Source organism: Thermobia domestica, chromosome 7 (genome assembly GCF_964235325.1).
Source record: "Thermobia domestica chromosome 7, izTheDome1.hap1.1, whole genome shotgun sequence".
Lineage (NCBI taxonomy): Eukaryota > Metazoa > Arthropoda > Insecta > Zygentoma > Lepismatidae > Thermobia > Thermobia domestica.
In genome coordinates, this window is record NC_137460.1 from 73,842,217 (window position 1) to 73,862,549 (window position 20,333).

The following is a 20,333-nucleotide window of genomic DNA, read 5'->3' on the forward strand; positions in this document are numbered from 1 at the left end:
TGCAGCTGTTCGTCGTCATCAAAACGCTGCATAGCCAGCCACTTCTTCATTGCTGGGAATAGGTGGAAGTCGCTCGGTGCCAGGTCGGGACTGTACGGCGGATGAGGAAACAACTCCCACTGAAAAGATTCAAGAACTTCACGCGTGACATTTGCCGTGTGGGACCGGGCGTTGTCGTGAATCAACAAGATCTTAGAGCTCAACATTCCTCTGCGCTTGTTTTGAATTGCTCTTCTGAGGTTTTGCAGAGTTTGGCAATACCTTTGAGCGTTTATTGTAGTGCCTCTTTCCAGGAAGTCCACCAAAATCACACCTTTTCTGTCCCAAAAAACAGTCGCCATCATCTTCCTTGCCGACATTGTTTGCATGCATTTCTTGGGTTTTTGGGGAGAACCTGTGTGCCCCCACTGCATTGATTGCAATTTCGTTTCACAGTTCACGTGTTTCACCCATGTTTCGTCACCAGTAACGATGCGATCGAGTAAAGAGTCACCATCCTTATTGTAGGCGTCCAAAAAGTGCAACGCTGCAGCCATTCGCTGATTTTTGTGGTCCTCTGTCAAGATTTTTGGAATCCATCTTGCACAAAACTTGTGGTAACCAAGCTTTTCGCTGATGATTTCGTGCAACAAACTTCGCGAAATTTGTGGAAAACTCAAAGAAAGTTCCGTTATTGTGAACTTTCGATTTTCACGGACTTTAACATCGACTTTTTCGACAAGTTCGGCAGTCACTTTGCTGGGTCTCCCACTTCGATCTTCGTCGTGAACATTGGTTCGGCCATTTTTAAATCTTATGACCCACTGTCGCTTTCCACCTTCAGTGATAATGTTGTCCCCATACACTTCACACAGCTGCCGATAGATTTCTATCGGTTTACAGTTTTTTGCTGTCAGAAACCTTATTACTGCACGCACCTCGCAGCTCGCGGGATTTTCAATTAACGCAGACATTTCAAACCGTCACAGTATCTTAACGGAGCACAGCACGAACCTCTCACTAGCACGGCTAGATGCCGACTGAGCTGCGCAACGCTCTGATCCCAAGATGGCCGCGCTAGCCCCGCCCCTAGCGGACACAGACGAAAACGTAATCTACTTTCTGGATAGCCCTCGTACAGTACCGCATGCACAAAATAAATTTAAAAAAATATGCTTTAGTCACGACTAAGAATTGTAGTTTATAGGTTTATTTTATATCAAAAGGTGTTTCCAACAGAGTATGGAGCATGAAGATAATATAGTGAATCAGATATTCGGCAAAACTAAGTGATTAGCCTAAACCTTATAATGTACTAGGGCACAACAGAGAAACATAAATTTAGCACCTTAATTGAAAGGAACTTTTCTTGCTTTGTTATGAGCAAATTCCTTTATCACATTTGCGTAGTCCAATGTTCAGCCAATTCGTGTGCTGTTGATATCATCGATAGACTACTCAAGCTTGTTTCAGACATGAAAGAACGTATATAGTTTTTAATAAGTTTCGAAAAACTTCTTTCTCCACTTGCCACTGTTACCAGTAAGGTTAACAAAATCCTAAGTGCGACACTGACATTGGGAGCAAAGTCATGTTCCTTAATCAATTTTAAAGTCTCTTTTGGTGAACATTTAGGTTTAATTAGAGGGGATAACACTTCTTTCAGTTCGTCTTTCAAATCACTGGGGTTAATATCTTTAGATTATTTGTGTGTTAAAATGCTGGCAAGTTTAGTACACTTTTCAGACAGAAGTTCAGGTGGCATATCTTTAAGATTACTTATATCCTAAAGAAAATCGAAATACTCGCTGTGAGGTTTAAGTTGCTCAAACCTTTCTCTTCAAGCTAGCACAATCTAGAACTTTGTAATAAAAATCGATCTTATATCTTGTTTGTGAATCTTCAAAAGCTTCATCCTCTGCCTCGTACTGAAATTGTCTCTTCTCCTTTTGACTTCGAGCATGCACTGTATTACCTATCCGTGGATCATCCATATCTAATGCTGATGCCAACTCCATTGCATCAACCATTGAAACTTTGCATCATTTCTTCTCCTCTCAAAGTACCCAAACACATTTTCACGAAATCCGACTGCATCCAACACACGAGAATCAATGCTTTGGAGACTTTTGTTTATTGTGTTTATATGGAGTAAAAAATCATACCAGATAACGAGTGAGCAAAGTAGCCACGCAGTTGATTTGCTATACACAGAGCATCGTGGGTGACCATTCTATCTGTTCTATGTTGTTGTTGTTACTTATTTGAAGTGAAGCATCATAAACCTCCCCTATTTGATATCTAAGTTGTCAGAGTATCAATTCGGCTCTCCCACCTTATAGTGCTTAATGGTTTTAAAGTAAGACTGCTAATATGTTCCTTTAGTATGGCCCAACGTTGAACTGACGCAGAAAAAAAGTCATAAACTTTTTTAAAAAATGAAACGGCGTACTGAGATGCTGAGGCTGAATCGTTGAACAAGATTTAGTGAATGACTACCGCAAGAAGCATAGAAGGCTTGGGAATTTATTTCTTAAATTCTCTTCTGAATACCTGAATGTTTGCCTTTCATATTGAAACCATTGTCGTATCCTTGGCCCCTGATATCTTTGATAGGAATCCTCATTTCCTTTAGCTGTTTAATTATTGCTTTTGTGAGTTCTAGATTAGTGATGTCTGTTAGCGGTACGAAACCAAGAAAGTGTTCGCAAACTTTGACAAGGCATTTTCCATTACTGTATGTAATTTGTATAAAACAAACGATTATTGTCATTTGCTCAGTAAATTGGTTAACAACTCGCTGCTAGAACCTAAATGTCTCTAGATGTTGTAGACTAGAACGGCCTGCCTCAAGTGGAAGTGTACCTTTTGCATACTTGGAGTGGAGCGCTAAAACATTATTGAATAGAAAAAAAATATAAAAGAAACCTTGATAGCGTTATCCAGCCTAGCTGGAAATCTTATCTACGCCACTGCAAGGGGAATATTGAAATACCTGTAGCTAGTAGTTTGATAATTGAAAATGAAGGAGAATGCTCCGAATTTCCTGAGTGAGTATTATCTCGAATGTGAGTGAAGTAAGTTCAATTACATTCTCAGGTGAACACAATTTTATGTCTCCATGTGGACCTATTACGAAAACATTATATTTTGATAGTATAGTTTTCATTTTCAAATTTTGCCGCCCATTAGACTTGCCGCCCTGGGTGATGGCACGGCTCGATCCCCCTCGCGCCGACCCTGTAACCCATCTGAAAAATCTGGGGTTGAAAAGAGGATCACGTCCATATTAATGGTCAAAATTCCTTCTGTAGTAATTGGAAACTTGGTCCCCACATACATTTCTTAGTTTTATCAAGGAAGTACAAATTAGAAATAAATACAGTACAAGGCAAAACTTACAGACACAGCATACACCAAATCCATTTGCACAAGGGCCATTAGCAACACCACCTCGGTTGGTACATTCAGAAGCTGTGAGGCAAGTTCCATTGTCTCCTGAAGAGGCTGGACATCCTTGGTTCTCAAATCGAACAATTGTGAATAACGAGAGAACTATGGGTAGAAAGAGAAAGAAAGTGAATTGACTAAAACATGAAAAAAACTTAAATATCTACCTAGGTATGCTAAAGAAAATGTTCAATTAAAACGTCAAATAAGTACATCTTCAAACATCAAGTTCAACTTCAAAAAATGCTACCTACTTGATATGAATAGTATTAACAGTGAAGAAAATGTAAATTAATGCTGTGTATTATCAGGAACATGTTTCAATTCATACTTACTCGTACAACAACGAAATCCTCACACTGATCATCATCATCATAGGTATTCTGCCTTTATTGGCAGGTCATTTGCCGCAGCTGAGAAGCTTCCATGCTCCACGGTCCTACGCTAACCCCTTCGTCTTCGCGTATGATCTTTCCATTTTAATATCATCCATCAATTGTAGTCTCCCTCGTCCCCTCCCTCTCTTTCCCGCCACTATACCTTCTAGGACGTTCCTCATGATACAATTTCTTCTTAGGCAATGTCTCAACCAGTTTCTCTTCCTCTTCCTAATAATATCTAAAAGTGTTCTTTTCTCACCCACCATTTCTAACACTCTCTCATTGGTTTTCCGCTCGACACAACTAATTCTTTCCATTCTTCTCCACACCCACATTTCAAAGGTTTCCAGTCGATTTTCGTCAGCTTTACGTAATGTCCACGTTTCCGCCCCATAAAGTACAACACTCCACACGAAGCATTTTATGAGTCTTTTTCTCAACTCTTTATTCAAGGTCCCACAAAACAGACTTTTCTTCCTCCTAAAGGCTATTCGCCACACTGAATGAAACATATATTAACCAGATGGAATTGCATCAGAACAAGGCGTCCAGTCACACTCAATTATCACTGGCACTCTACAAACGGATGGAAGCTAGGACCGAAATTTGTGTTATTTCCTTTACCGGTATCTCAATCTAAAAGTTTCTATGCAAGTCTAATGAACTACCATACGATAAGATTTCAGAAACGTCTCCTTTTTTATTATACGGTGAGCACAGTTTCCAGCCTCTGCAAAGTGTCTCAACAGGAGTCAAATAAAATATCACTTGTACACCTGGAAAGAAGTCTTCTCCATTGGAGAGAGTTCTGTCGGGCAATTAAGAGTTCTGGTCGCCACATATAACATAACCGCTGGTGGAAGGGAAGACTATCGTAGGGGACTAAATATTTCAAAGTTGTTTATATGGAAGCCCATATACTTTTCTATACATTTATACTGTAATATTGATAGGATATACTCTTTATTTATCAATTTAAAAAAGTACGTATATTCAATATTTCAAATTATCCGTTTCTGCTCTAACTTTATTTAAAATATTTCTGGCACTTAAACTGCTCTTGCAAAATGTACAGTAAAACTTGTCTGTACTGGCCGCCATGGGTTCGATTGAAAATTAGTCAACTTAGATAGGTAGCCATCTAACATAAAATAAATGTATTTTGAGGCAAAAAATTACTATACAGGGTGTCCTAGAAGTCCCCATGCCTTTTAACTTTATTTATTTAATACATACTTCCCTACAGTTGAATACTTACATACACGAAGTAGCCCTATATATTACATGGTGGTCCGGAAGTGGACGACACCTAATTGGTGTTTTCTGACAGTTTTATGTTTTACCCACATTTGTTTGCTAACACTGGTTGACTTTGTCTGGTAACATTTCTTGGCATTGTCTGGCAACATTGCTATCCATGTTCATTTGTTTCTGCTGTTTTCTGCTTGGTAACTTATTGCTTGGCAAGTTATTTGCAGCGAAATTGGAGTAATCAACATCAACAATGTGTGATCAAACTCCATATAGCACTGGAAGAGGTTGTGCATCTTTACCAGCTCCCTTTGCCTGGCCTGCAAGAAGTCCCAATCTGACGATACCAGACAATGCTCTCTGGAGTTTCATAAAGCAACAAGTAAGAAACACTCGGTCACACAACGCAGGAACTACGAGCAGCAGTGGAACACGCCTTCACCCTCGTAACTCCGGAGTATCTCCGCAAAACATCTGCGAGAACTTGGCGCAGAATTCAGCTGTGTTACGACATGGATGGTGGTCATACCGATGTTTATAATTCTTAAGACTTAATACTTCAAGGTAACTGTGTACAGACATTCTATCATAACTAACACTATACTGTTGAAACCAAAGGAGTACGCCCACTTCCGGACCACCCTGTACATTGTGTTGTGCACATAGATTAAGCGTCTGGAAGTTCTTCTTGATATGTTGCAGAGCACCTGAAAAGTTATCATTGGAAAGGTTTGCTCCACCGTCTTCATTTGGCCTGCGCTGATGAAACTAAACATGTGACTTGATTATTGGCTACAATGAGTTTTCTAGTGTTGTAAGATCCGGAGCCATTTGAATAATGGAGATATAGATGTTGGAGAACAATGCCCAATCCATCGGCCTGGAAATTTGACCCTCCAAACACGAAATGACGTAACTATGAAAAAACAACTTACAGAAGAGTGAAAACAAGATGATCGCTCACGTTTCAACCATAGTTATTCACAAAATAAAATCTCTTATACCTCAGAAACGATTAGGAATTCTATTCACCACTTTGTGATATCATAAAATACAGGGTGCGGCACGTAAAACCGGCCCGTAAAGTGAACACATAAAATGAAATGTAATGTATTGAATATGATTAACTACAACACATAAATGAAATGTAATGTATTGAATATGACTACTCACCTTCACAGCAGGTGCTGAAAGTGTCCTCCGCCCACTTCAACACACATGTGAGCACGATTGAGGAGATTCATATATACCCTTGTCAGTTCTTGTGTTGTAATGCTATTGGTGACATCCTGGATCCTGGTCTTGAGTTCTTCAATTGTGTGTGGATTTGTTTCGTATACTCTTCCCTTTAACAGTCCCCCACACGTGAACAAGTCTGGTGACCGAGGAGGCCACAAGCCTTTGCTGATTGTCCTCTTTGGTGTAAACATCTCATGCACAAGGGACAATGATGCAGCTGATGTGTGGCATGTTGCACCGTCCTGCTGAAAGTAATAACTGACGCTCCTCTTCGGTCAAGTGTGTATAAAACTCCTCCAGGATTCCCATATACACGTCACTGTTCACTGTCGTCTCAAAGAATATGGGTCCAATAACGCGTGTGGCGGAAATGGCACACCAAACACCAATCTTCTCATCATGCAAGGGTACCTGGTGGATTGCGTGTGGATTTTCTGTCGACCAATACCGGTTGTTTTGGGAATTTACGTACCCAGACAGGTGGAACCACGCCTCGTCACTCATGATGAGCATTAGTGGATCCAAGAAACCACTGGCAACATTGCTCAACAGCCATGAACAGAAATGCACCCTCTTCTGCAGGTCAGGCTCCTTCAGTTCTTGCACAACACTTATCCGGTACGGTTTTAACTTCAGTCCCCTTAAAACACGTCTGCAACTTCTCTCACTCGCATGAACCTGTTGACTCAATCTTCTGGTTGACTTTCGAGGACTTCTTGTCATTATCTCCTCCACCTGCATCTTTAATTCAGGTGTGCAGACAGATGGTCGTCTGTTCCTGGGAGCATTTTGAACCGATCCTGTACGCCGCCATTTTTCAATCAATTCCTGAATGGTGCTTTTTGCTGGCACAGAACGTCCTGGAAATTTCTCCCGAAACAAATTCTTTGTTTTCACAAAAGATCCAGTGAGAATGAACCCTTCAACAATGGCAACACGCTCGGGTATCGAATACGGCATTATCACACACTGACATTCACCCGGCTTAACACAACGAGACCTTTTTCTCAACTGGTTTCGACAAGTTTCACTGGCTGCGGCTGCACGTGACTGCTGCAGGTCACGTAAGTCGACCCGACCTCGACACGCCATCTCTTGGTAGGAAGGTAGATTATTTAAGTGTTGCCAAAAATACAATATACCAGAATATTACGACGGGCCGGTTTTACGTGCCGCACCCTGTACATTAAGGTAAGCCTGTAGCTGGCACATCTCAATATCTTAATTTGTTCAGTTACGTCACTTCGTGTTTTTGAAGGATCAAATTGTTAATTAACGAAATCATGCATCTAAAGAGCAAAATGGTCTGGAGCCCCATCCTACTGTACTCACATACGATCCATCCACTCCCTTTCTTTTCAACTGAGTATTAACCAGTGTTACCAATACCACAACTAAAACTACATGAGATTGTTGATTTCTGTGATACTCAAACCTAGAGGCATGGTGACTTTTAGGACATCCTGCACATTGTAATATACACATTTCTAATGAAGTAATTCATTGTAACCTACGAGTTAGTTTGTATTTTAATAAACAATATAGAAGAAACTTTACTTCTGCAATATAAAATAATTGTATGTAATAATTACCTAAGTTTTCTATTCGTACACTGTGATATAAAGGTAACTTCAATATACCTACAGAACAGTGAGTCACATTCTTTGTTGAATGTTATATTTCTTTCGCTTGTTACGGTAGATGCAGATAAGATCATCAGTTTAAGGAAATAGTCGGAACATCCATGTTGTGTCGGATATTCAGGTCTCCAACATACACATGCAAATTAAATGTTAACAGCATGAGACTAACATTGCTTCAATGTGGCCGAGTTTCAAGATAGACAAGTGGCCAACTTATAGAATAATAAGCAATACATGTCTTATACGGGAATATGTACACTCATGTCCAAAATGATTGTCGCACATCTATAGCTGTCTTCTTGTAAGAATATAATTTGATAATCATTCTGCAGGGTACTTTTAATACTGATACTCTGCCGTGTCATGACAAAACGATGTAACTTTGGCGAAAAAGTTTTGCGAAAATGAGCCTTAAAGTTTTCATCCGAAAATGTGATCTGTATCGTGTAGAACCAGTGTAACTAGGCAATAATGGTCAACCAATCAATTTTCACCTAATTTAATCACACAACATGCATTTTCGTAACATTACATGTGACCACGTGTTTCCAAAGTCAAAATACACTGGTTCTATGCGATACAAATCACATTTTCGGATGAAAACTTTAAGGCTCATTTTCGCAAAACTTCTTCGCCAAAGTTACAGCGTTTTGTCACGACACGGCAGTACTATGTGCATAATCGGGAAATATATATTTGTGGTAAATTTCATAGGAAAAGAATTATAAATACGAAAAATAGAACGAGTAAAACAAAATGTTGCTAAATGGACAAGAAAGTTTAATTTTCGTTTTATTGTTCTTATTTACTGCTCTTTTGACATGAAATTTGCCACATACATGTCTTTGTCGATTATACACATACTAACATTATAAGAAATACCAGGCGAATTCGTTATCAAATTATATTCCTACAACAACATATTTATAGACATGCGGCAATAATTTTGGACATGAGTGTAGGTTTAATGCAACTTAGGCCAACTTATAAGGGTGGCCAATTTACAGGATAATAAGTTATGGATGTGTTATGGAAATATGAAAATTAAATAAAACTGAAGCCAAGATAGACACATGGCCAACTTACAAGATAATAAGTAATGTATGCCTTACGGAAATATGTAAATGTAATAAAATTGATGCGAACTTATTCAGGTGGTTAACTTACAGAATGATAAGCAATGTATGTCTTATGGGAATATGAAAGTTTGATAAAACTGAGGCCAAGTTAGACAGGTGGCCAATTTACAGGATAGTAAGTAATGAATATCTTACGGGAATATACAGATTTAATGAAATTTATGTCAAGTCAGACAGGTAGCCAACTTACAGAATAATAAATAATACATGTCTTACGAAAATATATTGGTACCAACTTACAATATATAATACATGTCTTTAGGGAATATGAAAGTTTAATAAAACTGAGGACAAGTTAGACAGGTGGCCAATTTACAGGATAATAAGTAATGCATGTCTTACGAGCCAACTTAATAAAATTGATGCCAACTTACGCAGTGGCCACTTACAGAAAAGCAATGCATTAGGGATGCATTCGAGTCGAGTCGAGTCGAGATTTAAGCCTGTCTCGACTCGTCTCGAGAAAATGTTGTCTCGACTCGTGTCTCGACTCGAAAATATGTTTCTGTCTCGACTCGTGTCTCGACTCGACAGTCTCTGTCTCGACTCGACTCGAATTCGAGTCGAGACGTCTCGAAATTCGAGTCGAGACAAAATGTACGAGTCAAAATATACGCACACATCAGCCAGACCATCATGACTACCTACCTAATTGTCAATATGTCGACTTTTGGCATGGATAAAAACGGCGACATGTCTTGGCATACACGCAATGATCCTTGATAGGTCGCTGGAGAGAGCTGGCACCACATGTGCTCACTCAGGTTACCTAATTCCCGTAAATTCCGGGAAGGGGGGGCGATGTGTTCTGACGTCACGTTCAATCACATCCCACAAGGGACATCACTCAAATGTCCGGCTCCAATTTCAATGAAACTTTTTTTGCTGATAGAAGGCATGTATGCATCATTACTTGTGATGACAAATTTTTGCCATGGTACATGTTTTCTATTTCTTTTTAAAAAAAATAACTTTTAAGAGTTGTGATGTGGTTATTAGAGATTACTACAGAAGCCCCTTACTACCCTTTGTAAACGGAGCGTTAATGAAGAAAAGTGAAGAAAAACCATGTGGATACATATAAGTCCTGAGGGGAAGTCGTATGGTAGATATGATCTTGATGGCAGCCATCTTGAAATCCGCCATTTTGAATTAAGGTCAAGTTTTCGGGTTAGAATATTCTAAGTTCGGGTTAGAATTTAATTAGAAAAATAATGGTGAGGTTAGTTTTAAGATACATCCATTTGGGGGAAAGTTACAGGCATATTAATTGTTTTTACTTACTGTGTGCGTAAGACCCTTCTTACTTTCGTCTCAAGACCTGTAAATCGATCGCAACGGCAGAGCCCGGTTTCGCACTAGTGTTTAGAAATCTTTAAACTCACTTGAGGCAATATTTGTGGATTATTGCCTCACACACACACACACACACAGAATCAGAGTCCTCACACACCAAGGGTGAGAGCTGTGCCACTGAGTCACAGCGGCCACGGGGCTAGGTCCAGTCCACTTTACGTTCATAGTTTCTTAGTACATAAATGTTACGATTATGAAATAGATTTTCCTTAATGAGCTGCATAAAAACAAAAGCTTTCGAAATGCATTAAACAATTAGCTCGTTTTGAGTGTGAACTTAAAGTTATATCAGAGTGTAAATACGGATACGCACCAAAGCTCGAAAACTTAATACACTATTTCTCCTATATAGTCAGCATGTATCAAGCAATCGTTCAGCTTTCATTTGAGAGGATGGAAATCGAAGGCCCCTGAACAACTATGTTACTAATGTGCGGAATGTATTTATCTTACAGTGATCTGCTTTGATGCCAAGTGGCCTAACTCCAAAATTGAAATTTTCCAGGAGTGAAAGTTGAAGTTCAATATCTCATGAACAATCCATATTTCTTTTATGTTGGGAACCAAAACCATAACTACTGTATGTAGTTCATTGTTTTATAACTTAGTGTTTACAAAAATCCTTTTAAAGAATACCTATTCATAGAAGTGAATGGTACTTATCTGTACTAGTTCTTGGCATCCAAGCAGTCCAGTTATTGTATTACTAGCTTAATATACCCATTCTTCGCATGGGGGCTGTATTTGGAAGTCAACACCTGTGGAAGTATCACCATTCATTTCAGTGACCGCGAAAACTATGGATTTGACACTAGTATCAATCAATATGGGCTATTTATACATGTCTCGGTATTCCTCACCCGCTGACACCCGGCCCGCATACAGTAGTAGCTGAATTTGCAAGTCATCGCTGATGGAAGTGTCACCATTGATCTCAGCGACCGTGAAAACTATGGATTTGACACTAATGTCGATCAATTTGGATTACTTTTACTACATGTCTCGGTAAACGCCCCCCTGGTTCAAATTTTGACAAAAGCGCTTCGCCTTAGACTGGGACCTGGACCAAGGTATCCGTGACCAAAATTTGGTAACTCTCGGTCAACTTGTCTGGTCCCCAGGTCGATCCCAGTAAACGTCCTCTGAGACCCCCCTGGTTTTAAATAAAAAAAAAACGCTTCGTCTTGATCTGGGGCCTGGCCCAAGGTACCCATGACCAAATTTTGGGAACTCTCGGTCCACTCGTCTGGTCCCCAGGTCGCACACAAACAGACAGACAAACACACAAACAGACTCTTTATTTTATTTATATTAGATAAGATATACTATGTAAAATAGACTCGTATCATAATATGTGATGTACAAGAAATGTTACATTATATATTATCCGTAGCTCGTGATATGCTGCAACATATTAAAGCCTCAAAATAGTTGGGCAAACGAATAATCCAGAAGTTACGTAAATCTATTGCGTTCATGGGAACGAAAACACAATAATTATAACTATGCTAAATTACTATAGACTAGCAACTGCTCATTCAGAGAATTTATGAAGTTCACTTTATCGCAATAGTTTTATACAAACTAGATTTAGACTACGGATAATAGTTTTATACAAACTAGATAATCAATTATTATTATTATCATTATATTTGCAGTACAACCAAATACAACGACATTAACTTATAGTTCTAATTAACTGAATTGAGCTGAAAATTAAATCTTGATCTTTAAAGATTAACTATTAATTTTATGCGTTCTGTACCTTTCTGAAAGAATAAAAGCTGGAATTGGTTTCAAGGCTGTTTCTGAGTGAATACTTTCTTCAAAATAATATTAAAAATTATAGAAAGATTTTCGAGACATTCGAGTCGAGTCGAGATTTTTAAGAGCCGTCTCGACTCGACTCGTGTCTCGACTCGAAAATTCGAGTCGAGAAATACGTTTGTCTCGACTCGTCTCGAATTTTACAAAGTGTGTCTCGACTCGAATCTCGACTCGAATTCGAGTCGAGTCGAGTCGAGATTCGAGACATGTCTCGACTCGAGCGCATCCCTACAATGCATGTCTTATGGGAATGTGAAATTGTAATAAAACTGAGGCCAAATTAGACAGGTGGCTAACTTACAGGATAATAAGTAATGTATGTCTTACGGGAATGTGCAGGTTTAATAAAACTGAAGCCAGGCTAGACAAATAAACAAGTTAACAGATTTTCCTGTATAAAACTTTCTTAGATGATGTACGGTTTTGGTAAAGGAATGTAAAAATTTGTTGGAAAAGTTAGTAAATGATTTTGCATATCTCAAGAAGACGGATATCCGTAAGCTCTATGGTTCTAAAGTATGTGAGCCTTTAATACATATGGTTCTAAGTGGATCAACATACTTTACAGCAACGAGACAATTTGGGTAGCTACTTGAATTAAGTGGTAGCGAATTGATATCAACAATTATAGTTATACCAATGGCAAAGGAAGCAAATACGCTAATTAATATCACCTAACTAAAAAATCATAGGTAGATTATACCTTTTGTAAAGCAGAAAGTTTGCCTTAAGCATATATCGTATTATAACCACAACTTTCAAAATAAACCTAGTACATCACTATTCATTTCGTGACAGTATGTTTTATATTGACACAATACTTACATCTTCCATCTCTTTGAAGCGTTCGATTGTCGATAACTTTCCCAAAACTGGAACCATTCAAAACAATCTCATCGGGACTGTTTTGTTGAAAGTTTAGAACCGGTTCGTTATTATTATTAGAATTCTTCTTGGACTGCACGTATATTCGGTGTTCAATGTTGCCAGGTCGCTGTTGCCTGTTGATGAAGGAAACAGCTGATGATGCAGAGCCTTGATAATGTTGACCATAATTATAACGACGTCGTTCATAAACTTTTCGGCGTCCTTTGCCTCTTGGCCTCGTTCGTGATTGACTGTCTTCTGGTTCCCCTGCCACCATCAGAAGCACAAAGAAGAGACAAAGACATCCAAATAGTAGATTCCATTTGCACAGCATCACCTGTCAAGTGAAAATGATATTATTGCAATAAGTTCATGTTAATGTGTTAAAGCGTAGAAGTTTCTTTAATAAATAAAATTTAAATTAAAACGTTCTTATCCAAAATAAGTGCTGACACCATTTTAATAGTACATCCTAAGTGTGCAAAGTAATTCAAAAGTTATTTCTTTACTTCTGAATACAGAATATCACCATATACGAGGAACCAACAGCGCCGACTTTCCAAAAATTATGAGGGTGCATTTCAATGGCGGGACATGTTAGCCTATATGTTTTCAGGGAAGTCTCGATATTTGATTGTTTTTAATTGAAATCTTTTATGAACACTGTCATAAAGAGCTGTGCTGTGATGCCGGTACTATTAGGATAAGTTCTGGCTGCCCTAGCTCAGTCTGTACCACGGCTGACTTAAACAGAAGAGAAACGGGCTCAAACTCGGGTCCAAACTAAAATCTTGTGGGTGATTATTTGTGTGAATGCCGGAGCCCCGGAGCACGCACGTAGTCTGCGCACATGCGAGGAACATACTGTATGTAAAAGGCAGCAATTATTTAAAATCCTCGATATACAGCAGGAAAACGAAGTAAATAATCGCAATCTGCATACCTTACGGATTGTCGTCGTAGTGTGATGCCATTAGTTTTGATGGTGTGAGGGCGGGCAGCTGTTTCAAAGTGACTGAGAGTGTTGTTTCGTTACGATAATGTACTATGATTGAATTCCTAGTTAAAGAGGGAGTTGCCACAGCTAAAATTCACAATAGACTTCAGTGTGGTATGAAAATGTGTACATGTTTGCTACCAGCGTTAATAGGTGAGAAAAGAAAAACATTTTAAAGCTGGAAACACGAGCATCAAAGATCAGTGTTGGAGAGATCACCTACCAATCATATCAAGTAAAGAGTTGACACTATGATCAAAGACCAAAGGGTCACTGTGGATGCAATTGCAGGAAAGACAACACAGAATTGGAACATTTGCTATAGGAAACAAAGCAGGGCAGGAAATTCTTTCACCATTAGGCTATCGGATTATTTGTTCCATCTAGTTTCAACGTTTATTGATGGCTTTACACAAAGTACAGCACAAAATTACTGCTTAAGCACTTCTTAAGAGATATTGATGGGAAGAAGCTAATTTTCATTGAGTATTGAGACCAGTAATGGAAGTCTGTTCCTCATTATGAACTGGAAACAAAATGGAAGAGCATCATTCCACGTTGTCTGCAAAACAGAGAGCTGTTCGTTGGGAAAGTTATTGGCACCTTCCCCTGGGACGCTGAGAGATGTACCCTGGTAGAATTTTATGAACCTCGAAAAATTATAAATGTGCTAATGCTTCTCAAACAAGATAAATATACCTGGAGGAAAATCATAATTCAACACGATAATGCAGGCGAAGTATTGCGGATTTTTGGTCTTTAGAGTATTGTGGATAGTCATGGTTTGTTGTTTTGAGACAGAGAATCGTTTTCCAAAAAAAGCTTCGAACTATGTGTTAACGTTTCTATTCTTTAATGGTAAATGTTGAAACAGGAAATGGCTCATTTTAACTACATCTGGTTTGAATAGAGGATTAACGGGAACGGCTCTGGTACCTGACGACAAACGGACGAACAAAGCCGTTCTATATGAATTCCGACACTTGTGCATACCTCAGTTTCGAAGTCTAAAAACAAAACCCAAGTCGTACACACGAAAAAGTCTAGGAGATAAGAAACTTTACAGAATCGATTACATTCTTCTCAAGCAACGTTTCAGGAATAGTATACGAGACCTGAAGACGCTACTGGGAGCGAGTAGTTTAATTAAATTGTAATCACGCCGCATTACGGGGTTCTAGTAGTGCTGTGTTGCCAAATTAGGCCCTAAACGGGTTGAAATTCCCTATATTTTGTTTATTTATATTAAAAATTAGGCAACATTGTCCTCGATAATTTAATTAGATTTTGATATCAAACTCTTATTAATTTAATCGATCAATTTGATATTTATCTTTGTGACGTGTGTAACATGTTTCTGCTGGCGCCATTACTGTTTTGTTTCGTCGCGGGTTTTTCCTTTATAGACTTCCGCTCGCTTTGTATGGCCGCCCGCTAGTCCCCCCGCGACTATCTTTTATGGACTACGGATTGGGAGGCGCTAATGACATTTTCCTGTTTGTCGGCACTTTTATATTTTAGATCAGGAAAGAAGAGAAAGTTATTATATACCTTTTCACTTACCTTTGACGACACGCCCACTACTCCAGTGCAGCCTATTTCCTGGTTGTTTGTTGTCGTTCGCTGGTTCATTGATGTTGCTAATCTTCTTTATGACGTAGTAGAACTTTCCGCGCGAACCGAAATCGAAGAAATATTCCGATGGCGCAATTGAAATTTATGGTTTTTAGGGTATACTTATAACCTCGGTTTAATATTTTGATCCAGATCATTACGGAATTTAATAAATAATAATTAATTGTGTGAATATATGAATTTGACATTGTAGTTTTATTAAAAGTATAAATATTGTGCATTATTTATTCAAGAAAAAACTTTTTAAAAAGTACGAAAACTACATTATTACAGTATGGATATTTCTATGATACGTGTCAGACATACGGATAGTATCCGGAACTAGGTATGTTTACAAGCTGGCGTTTGCATGCTGATACTTGTATGTCGCTCTTTTTACCAAAAGCATTGCTTATTTGATATTGATTGCGGGCACAACATTTGATTGTAGGATATTTGCTGCTTCTTGTAAGTTTAAACTATGTTCTTTATACACAGCACTTTGCATTGGTAATACAGTTGTATTAGAATTTCCGCTTATTTCCATTTATTATTATTATTATTATTATTATTATTATTATTATTATTATTATTATTATTATTATTGTCTGAATTATGAAAATAAGTATTATCTTACTTAAATAGGATCGGAACTTAGGCTCTTTGAATTACTAGTCCGTCATGATATTTACTATCTGTCATGATATATATGGCTGGCAGAGAGTTAGTTTTTGAATGTTACATTAAATTATTATAAACACGTGATTGCGTTTTTACTATATGAAACTGGATATAGAAATACCAGTACTTAACATGTAAATGCGATCGTTTGTATTATATGCCCTATTATTTAATTACATGTTTCAACCATTTGATATGCCTAATACAGTTAATATTTTTTTATTACTAATTGCGAAGACCTATGATTTTAGTTTACTTTGGGATTGAGTTATTTAGATTTTTATTGTTTAGGGTGTGAATTCTAACAGTTATATAATAGGTAACAAGGAACAAACAATTTGAAAATGCGTAGAAGATTTGTTCACCAACCTAATTCCGCGCTGTTTAGATTTCATGTTGCATATGTATAAGAATTGACATTCCGTACACAGGATGAATATATTTGAAACCGAAATTGCATTTTAGGTATTTTGAAGAGCGGATTTTTAAAAGATAAACCCTTTTTGTTTTGTTAGGTACTTATTCTTTTCTATTTAGTGTAAAAAGTGCGATGCATTTTTTCTAAATTTTACCATATTATTGCATATACATTTAAGATATCTTCTATATATATAAAAGAGAACGTACAAAATCCTTTGTCCGCTCATCACGCTAATACGGCTGAACCAATTTCTTTCATTTTTGGGGGGTTATTAGGATTTGGACCCTAGATGGTTTTTATCATATCACTTTAATTTTTAATTACCAGTGTCTTGAGATAATTGACCATTCAGGTGTCCACAAATCCTTTGTTAGTTCATCATAGGTAAAAATAAACGTATTTATATGCAACCCGCATGACCGTGTCACTCGGCGGGTTAACATAAATGACAGGCGATATACAGCGGAAAATAGCTTGAATCTTCTGTTTAAAATTTTTTAATTGATTTGCTTATTTTTACAGACACTTTTACAATATGCCAGCACCGGGATGACCGCAGCGAAGCGGGGCGGGTTAACATAAATGACAGGCGATATAATGTTAAGATTTACTGCAATCTTCTATGGTTTTTATCATATCACTTGAAAGCGAAAAAGTAAAAATTATCTAAGTAACAAAGTTTATTGCGTTCCGGGGTGACCGCAGCGAAGCGGGGTGAACGCTGCTAGTAAGACTTTAATTTAATAATTTTATAACTAATTTAATACAACTTATATTCAAAATAATGGCTACATTACGAATTATGCCAAGGTAAGAGTGATTTTAATAATTAAACTACATTTACTATATACAATACTGTTTTTACTAGAATTTGTAATACTTTTAAAACTGTTTTGCTTGCACGAAATTAATATTAGCGGTTTGATTTACATTGGACTTATTTGGATTATTCTTGAAAATTAGAGTTCCTTTATTAATAGTGGGAAACTTTATAGTTGTGATTACTTGGGAATGTTGTCACTGAATCTGAACCTAATAAACGTTTATTGCATGATAATTATTGTTTTTGTAGATGAAATAGATGTCTGTACACTGAATAAAAATATGATTACAGAAATATTAGTTTACCGTTAGTTTCATTAGGAATTGCACTAAGAATCCCATGCACTAGAGGTTACAACCGAACAGTTAATAACTTTAAGTTTTACGTCCGACGATTTGCCTGCTAGGGTAAAGTACATGCTGATGATGAGAAATAAAAGAAATGGTAGAATGAGAACGTGGAAGGAAGCGGCAGAACTCTTAGAAAATCTCTGTGCACGATGTTTCTTCATTACTAACATACATGGTTCAGAATTGAACCAGGAGTATTGGCGCTACTAATTAGGAAGAGTGTTTCTTATAAGTAAGAATAGAGGATATTCTTTTATTTGAAAAGGATTGTTGATAATTGCAGGGCTGAAAATTTATCCACTTTATCTGATAGACGGTGTTGCGGAACTACTTATATATTACGTGGACCTAAGACTTACAATTGATTACAGTACTAAGACTATTTATTTAGGCGAAGATCTTACTTGAGGCAATTTTATAGAGAGTTTTTTAGTTTAAGCTTGTTGATGAATTGATTATTATATTTTTAAATTAATATAGTAAGGATATTTAAATTTGCACCCTCAAGTAGGCTTGAACCACAAGCCTTTTGGTTAACACTTGAATGTGCTGGCTGATTATTTATTTCCAAGGCTGCACAACAATATTTTATTTCATATGCTTTTATTTGACTCGATTTATATACATTTAAATCACTGACAGAATTATGGTAGGTAGAAATTGTTTTTGTCTCGAAATTTTATGTTACTTGTCTTGGTTGTTTACCGTAAAAATATTTTCTCATGGAGTATATGTGAATTTGATTCTGTCTAAGGCTAGAATATATCGTTATTGATAGAGTATTTGGCATAGTTTTAATTGAAGTTTGGAATCAGAGATCCACATATTTACATGTGATATATATAACACCGATATTTAGTATATGGTAGACATACTTAAATTCACAATATAAGAGAATACTAGAATTTGCCGTAACTTGTATTATATTTAAGCTGTAGAATCTTATTTCGCTGGTCAATTACATTGATGATTTGATTGAATAACGCTTGCATTTTGCTGAAGTAGGTTGTTTAGGAGATTATTTTTGTATAGAGATACAGATTAAGTACACGATATTACTGTATGATTGTGAAAATGATTAATACTTTATTGTTGGGATAGTGGATGTGAGATTATTTGGTTTGTAGGAAAAGAATTTATGGAAACTTGTCTGTATTAAGATTTCAGATTGTAAGATAGAACTTTGTTTGATGCTATGTAGCTTCGGTAGAGATGATGTTTACAACTTGTCAAATTATATACACACTATTCAAACTTGAAAGCTGTTTACTGTATTATATTAATGTAACAATACGAGGAACAACAACAAATTAATTTAATATAACTTAGTATACCTTATTAGAAATATTTTATCAGAACTGCTGAATATATTTGAAATAAATTGAAGACAGAGAACTATGTTTGAATTTAGCAATGATTCATATTTGTTTACTATGTTGACTAGATCTTTAATTATACAATACAATTTTGGTTTCAAATATATACATGCTATGTATGGAATGTCTATTCTTATACATATGCAACATGAAATCTAAACAGCGCAGAATTACGTTGGTGAACAAGTCTTCTACGCATTTTCAAATTGTTTGTTCGTTGTTACCGATTAAACTGTTAGGATACACACACACTAAACAATAAAAATCTAAATAATACAATCTGTATTAACAATGCTAAGTGCTGTATATAAGAATCATAGTTCAAACTTACAAGAAGCAGCAAATATCCTACAATCAAATGCTGTGCCCGTAATCAATATCAAATAAGCAATGCTTCCGGTAAAAAAAGCGACATACAAGTATCTGCATGCAATCACCAGCTTGTAAACATACCTAGTTCCGGATACTATCCGTATGTCTGACACTTATCATAGAAATATCCATATTGTAATAATGTAGTTTTCGTACTTTCTTAAAAAATTTCCTCAATAAATAATGCACAATATTTATACTTTTAATAAAACTACAATGTCAAATTCATATATTCACACAATTAATTATTATTTATTAAAGTCCGTAATGATCTGGATCAAAATATTAAACCGAGGTTATAAGTATACCCTAAAAACCATAAATTTCAATTGCGCCATCCCAATATTTCTTCGATTTCGGTTCACGCGGAAAGTTCTACTAGGTCATAAAGAAGATTAGCAACATCAATGAATCAGCAGGCGACAACAAACAACCAGGAAATAGGCTGCACTGGAGTAGTGGGCGTGTCGTCAAAGGTAAGTGAAAAGGTATATAATAACTTTCTCTTCTTACCTGAGCTAAAATATAAAAGTGCTGACAAATAGGAAAATGTCATTAGCGCCTCCCA

The 20,333-nt window shown here is 37.0% G+C and overlaps 1 protein-coding gene across 1 annotated transcript in view; it reads right to left on the minus strand.

Annotated features, from left to right (window-relative positions):
* LOC145688894 (uncharacterized) overlaps positions 1-20,333 on the minus strand; it is a 61,904-nt gene that overhangs the window by 30,082 nt on the left and 11,489 nt on the right. Inside the window, exons 2-3 of the mRNA XM_081763059.1 lie at positions 13,090-13,468; positions 3,382-3,534 (exon numbers count right to left, since the gene is read on the minus strand). Coding sequence (XP_081619185.1) covers positions 3,382-3,534; positions 13,090-13,465 — 529 coding nt within the window. The 5' untranslated portion in view covers positions 13,466-13,468. The remainder of the gene's footprint in view (positions 1-3,381; positions 3,535-13,089; positions 13,469-20,333) is intronic.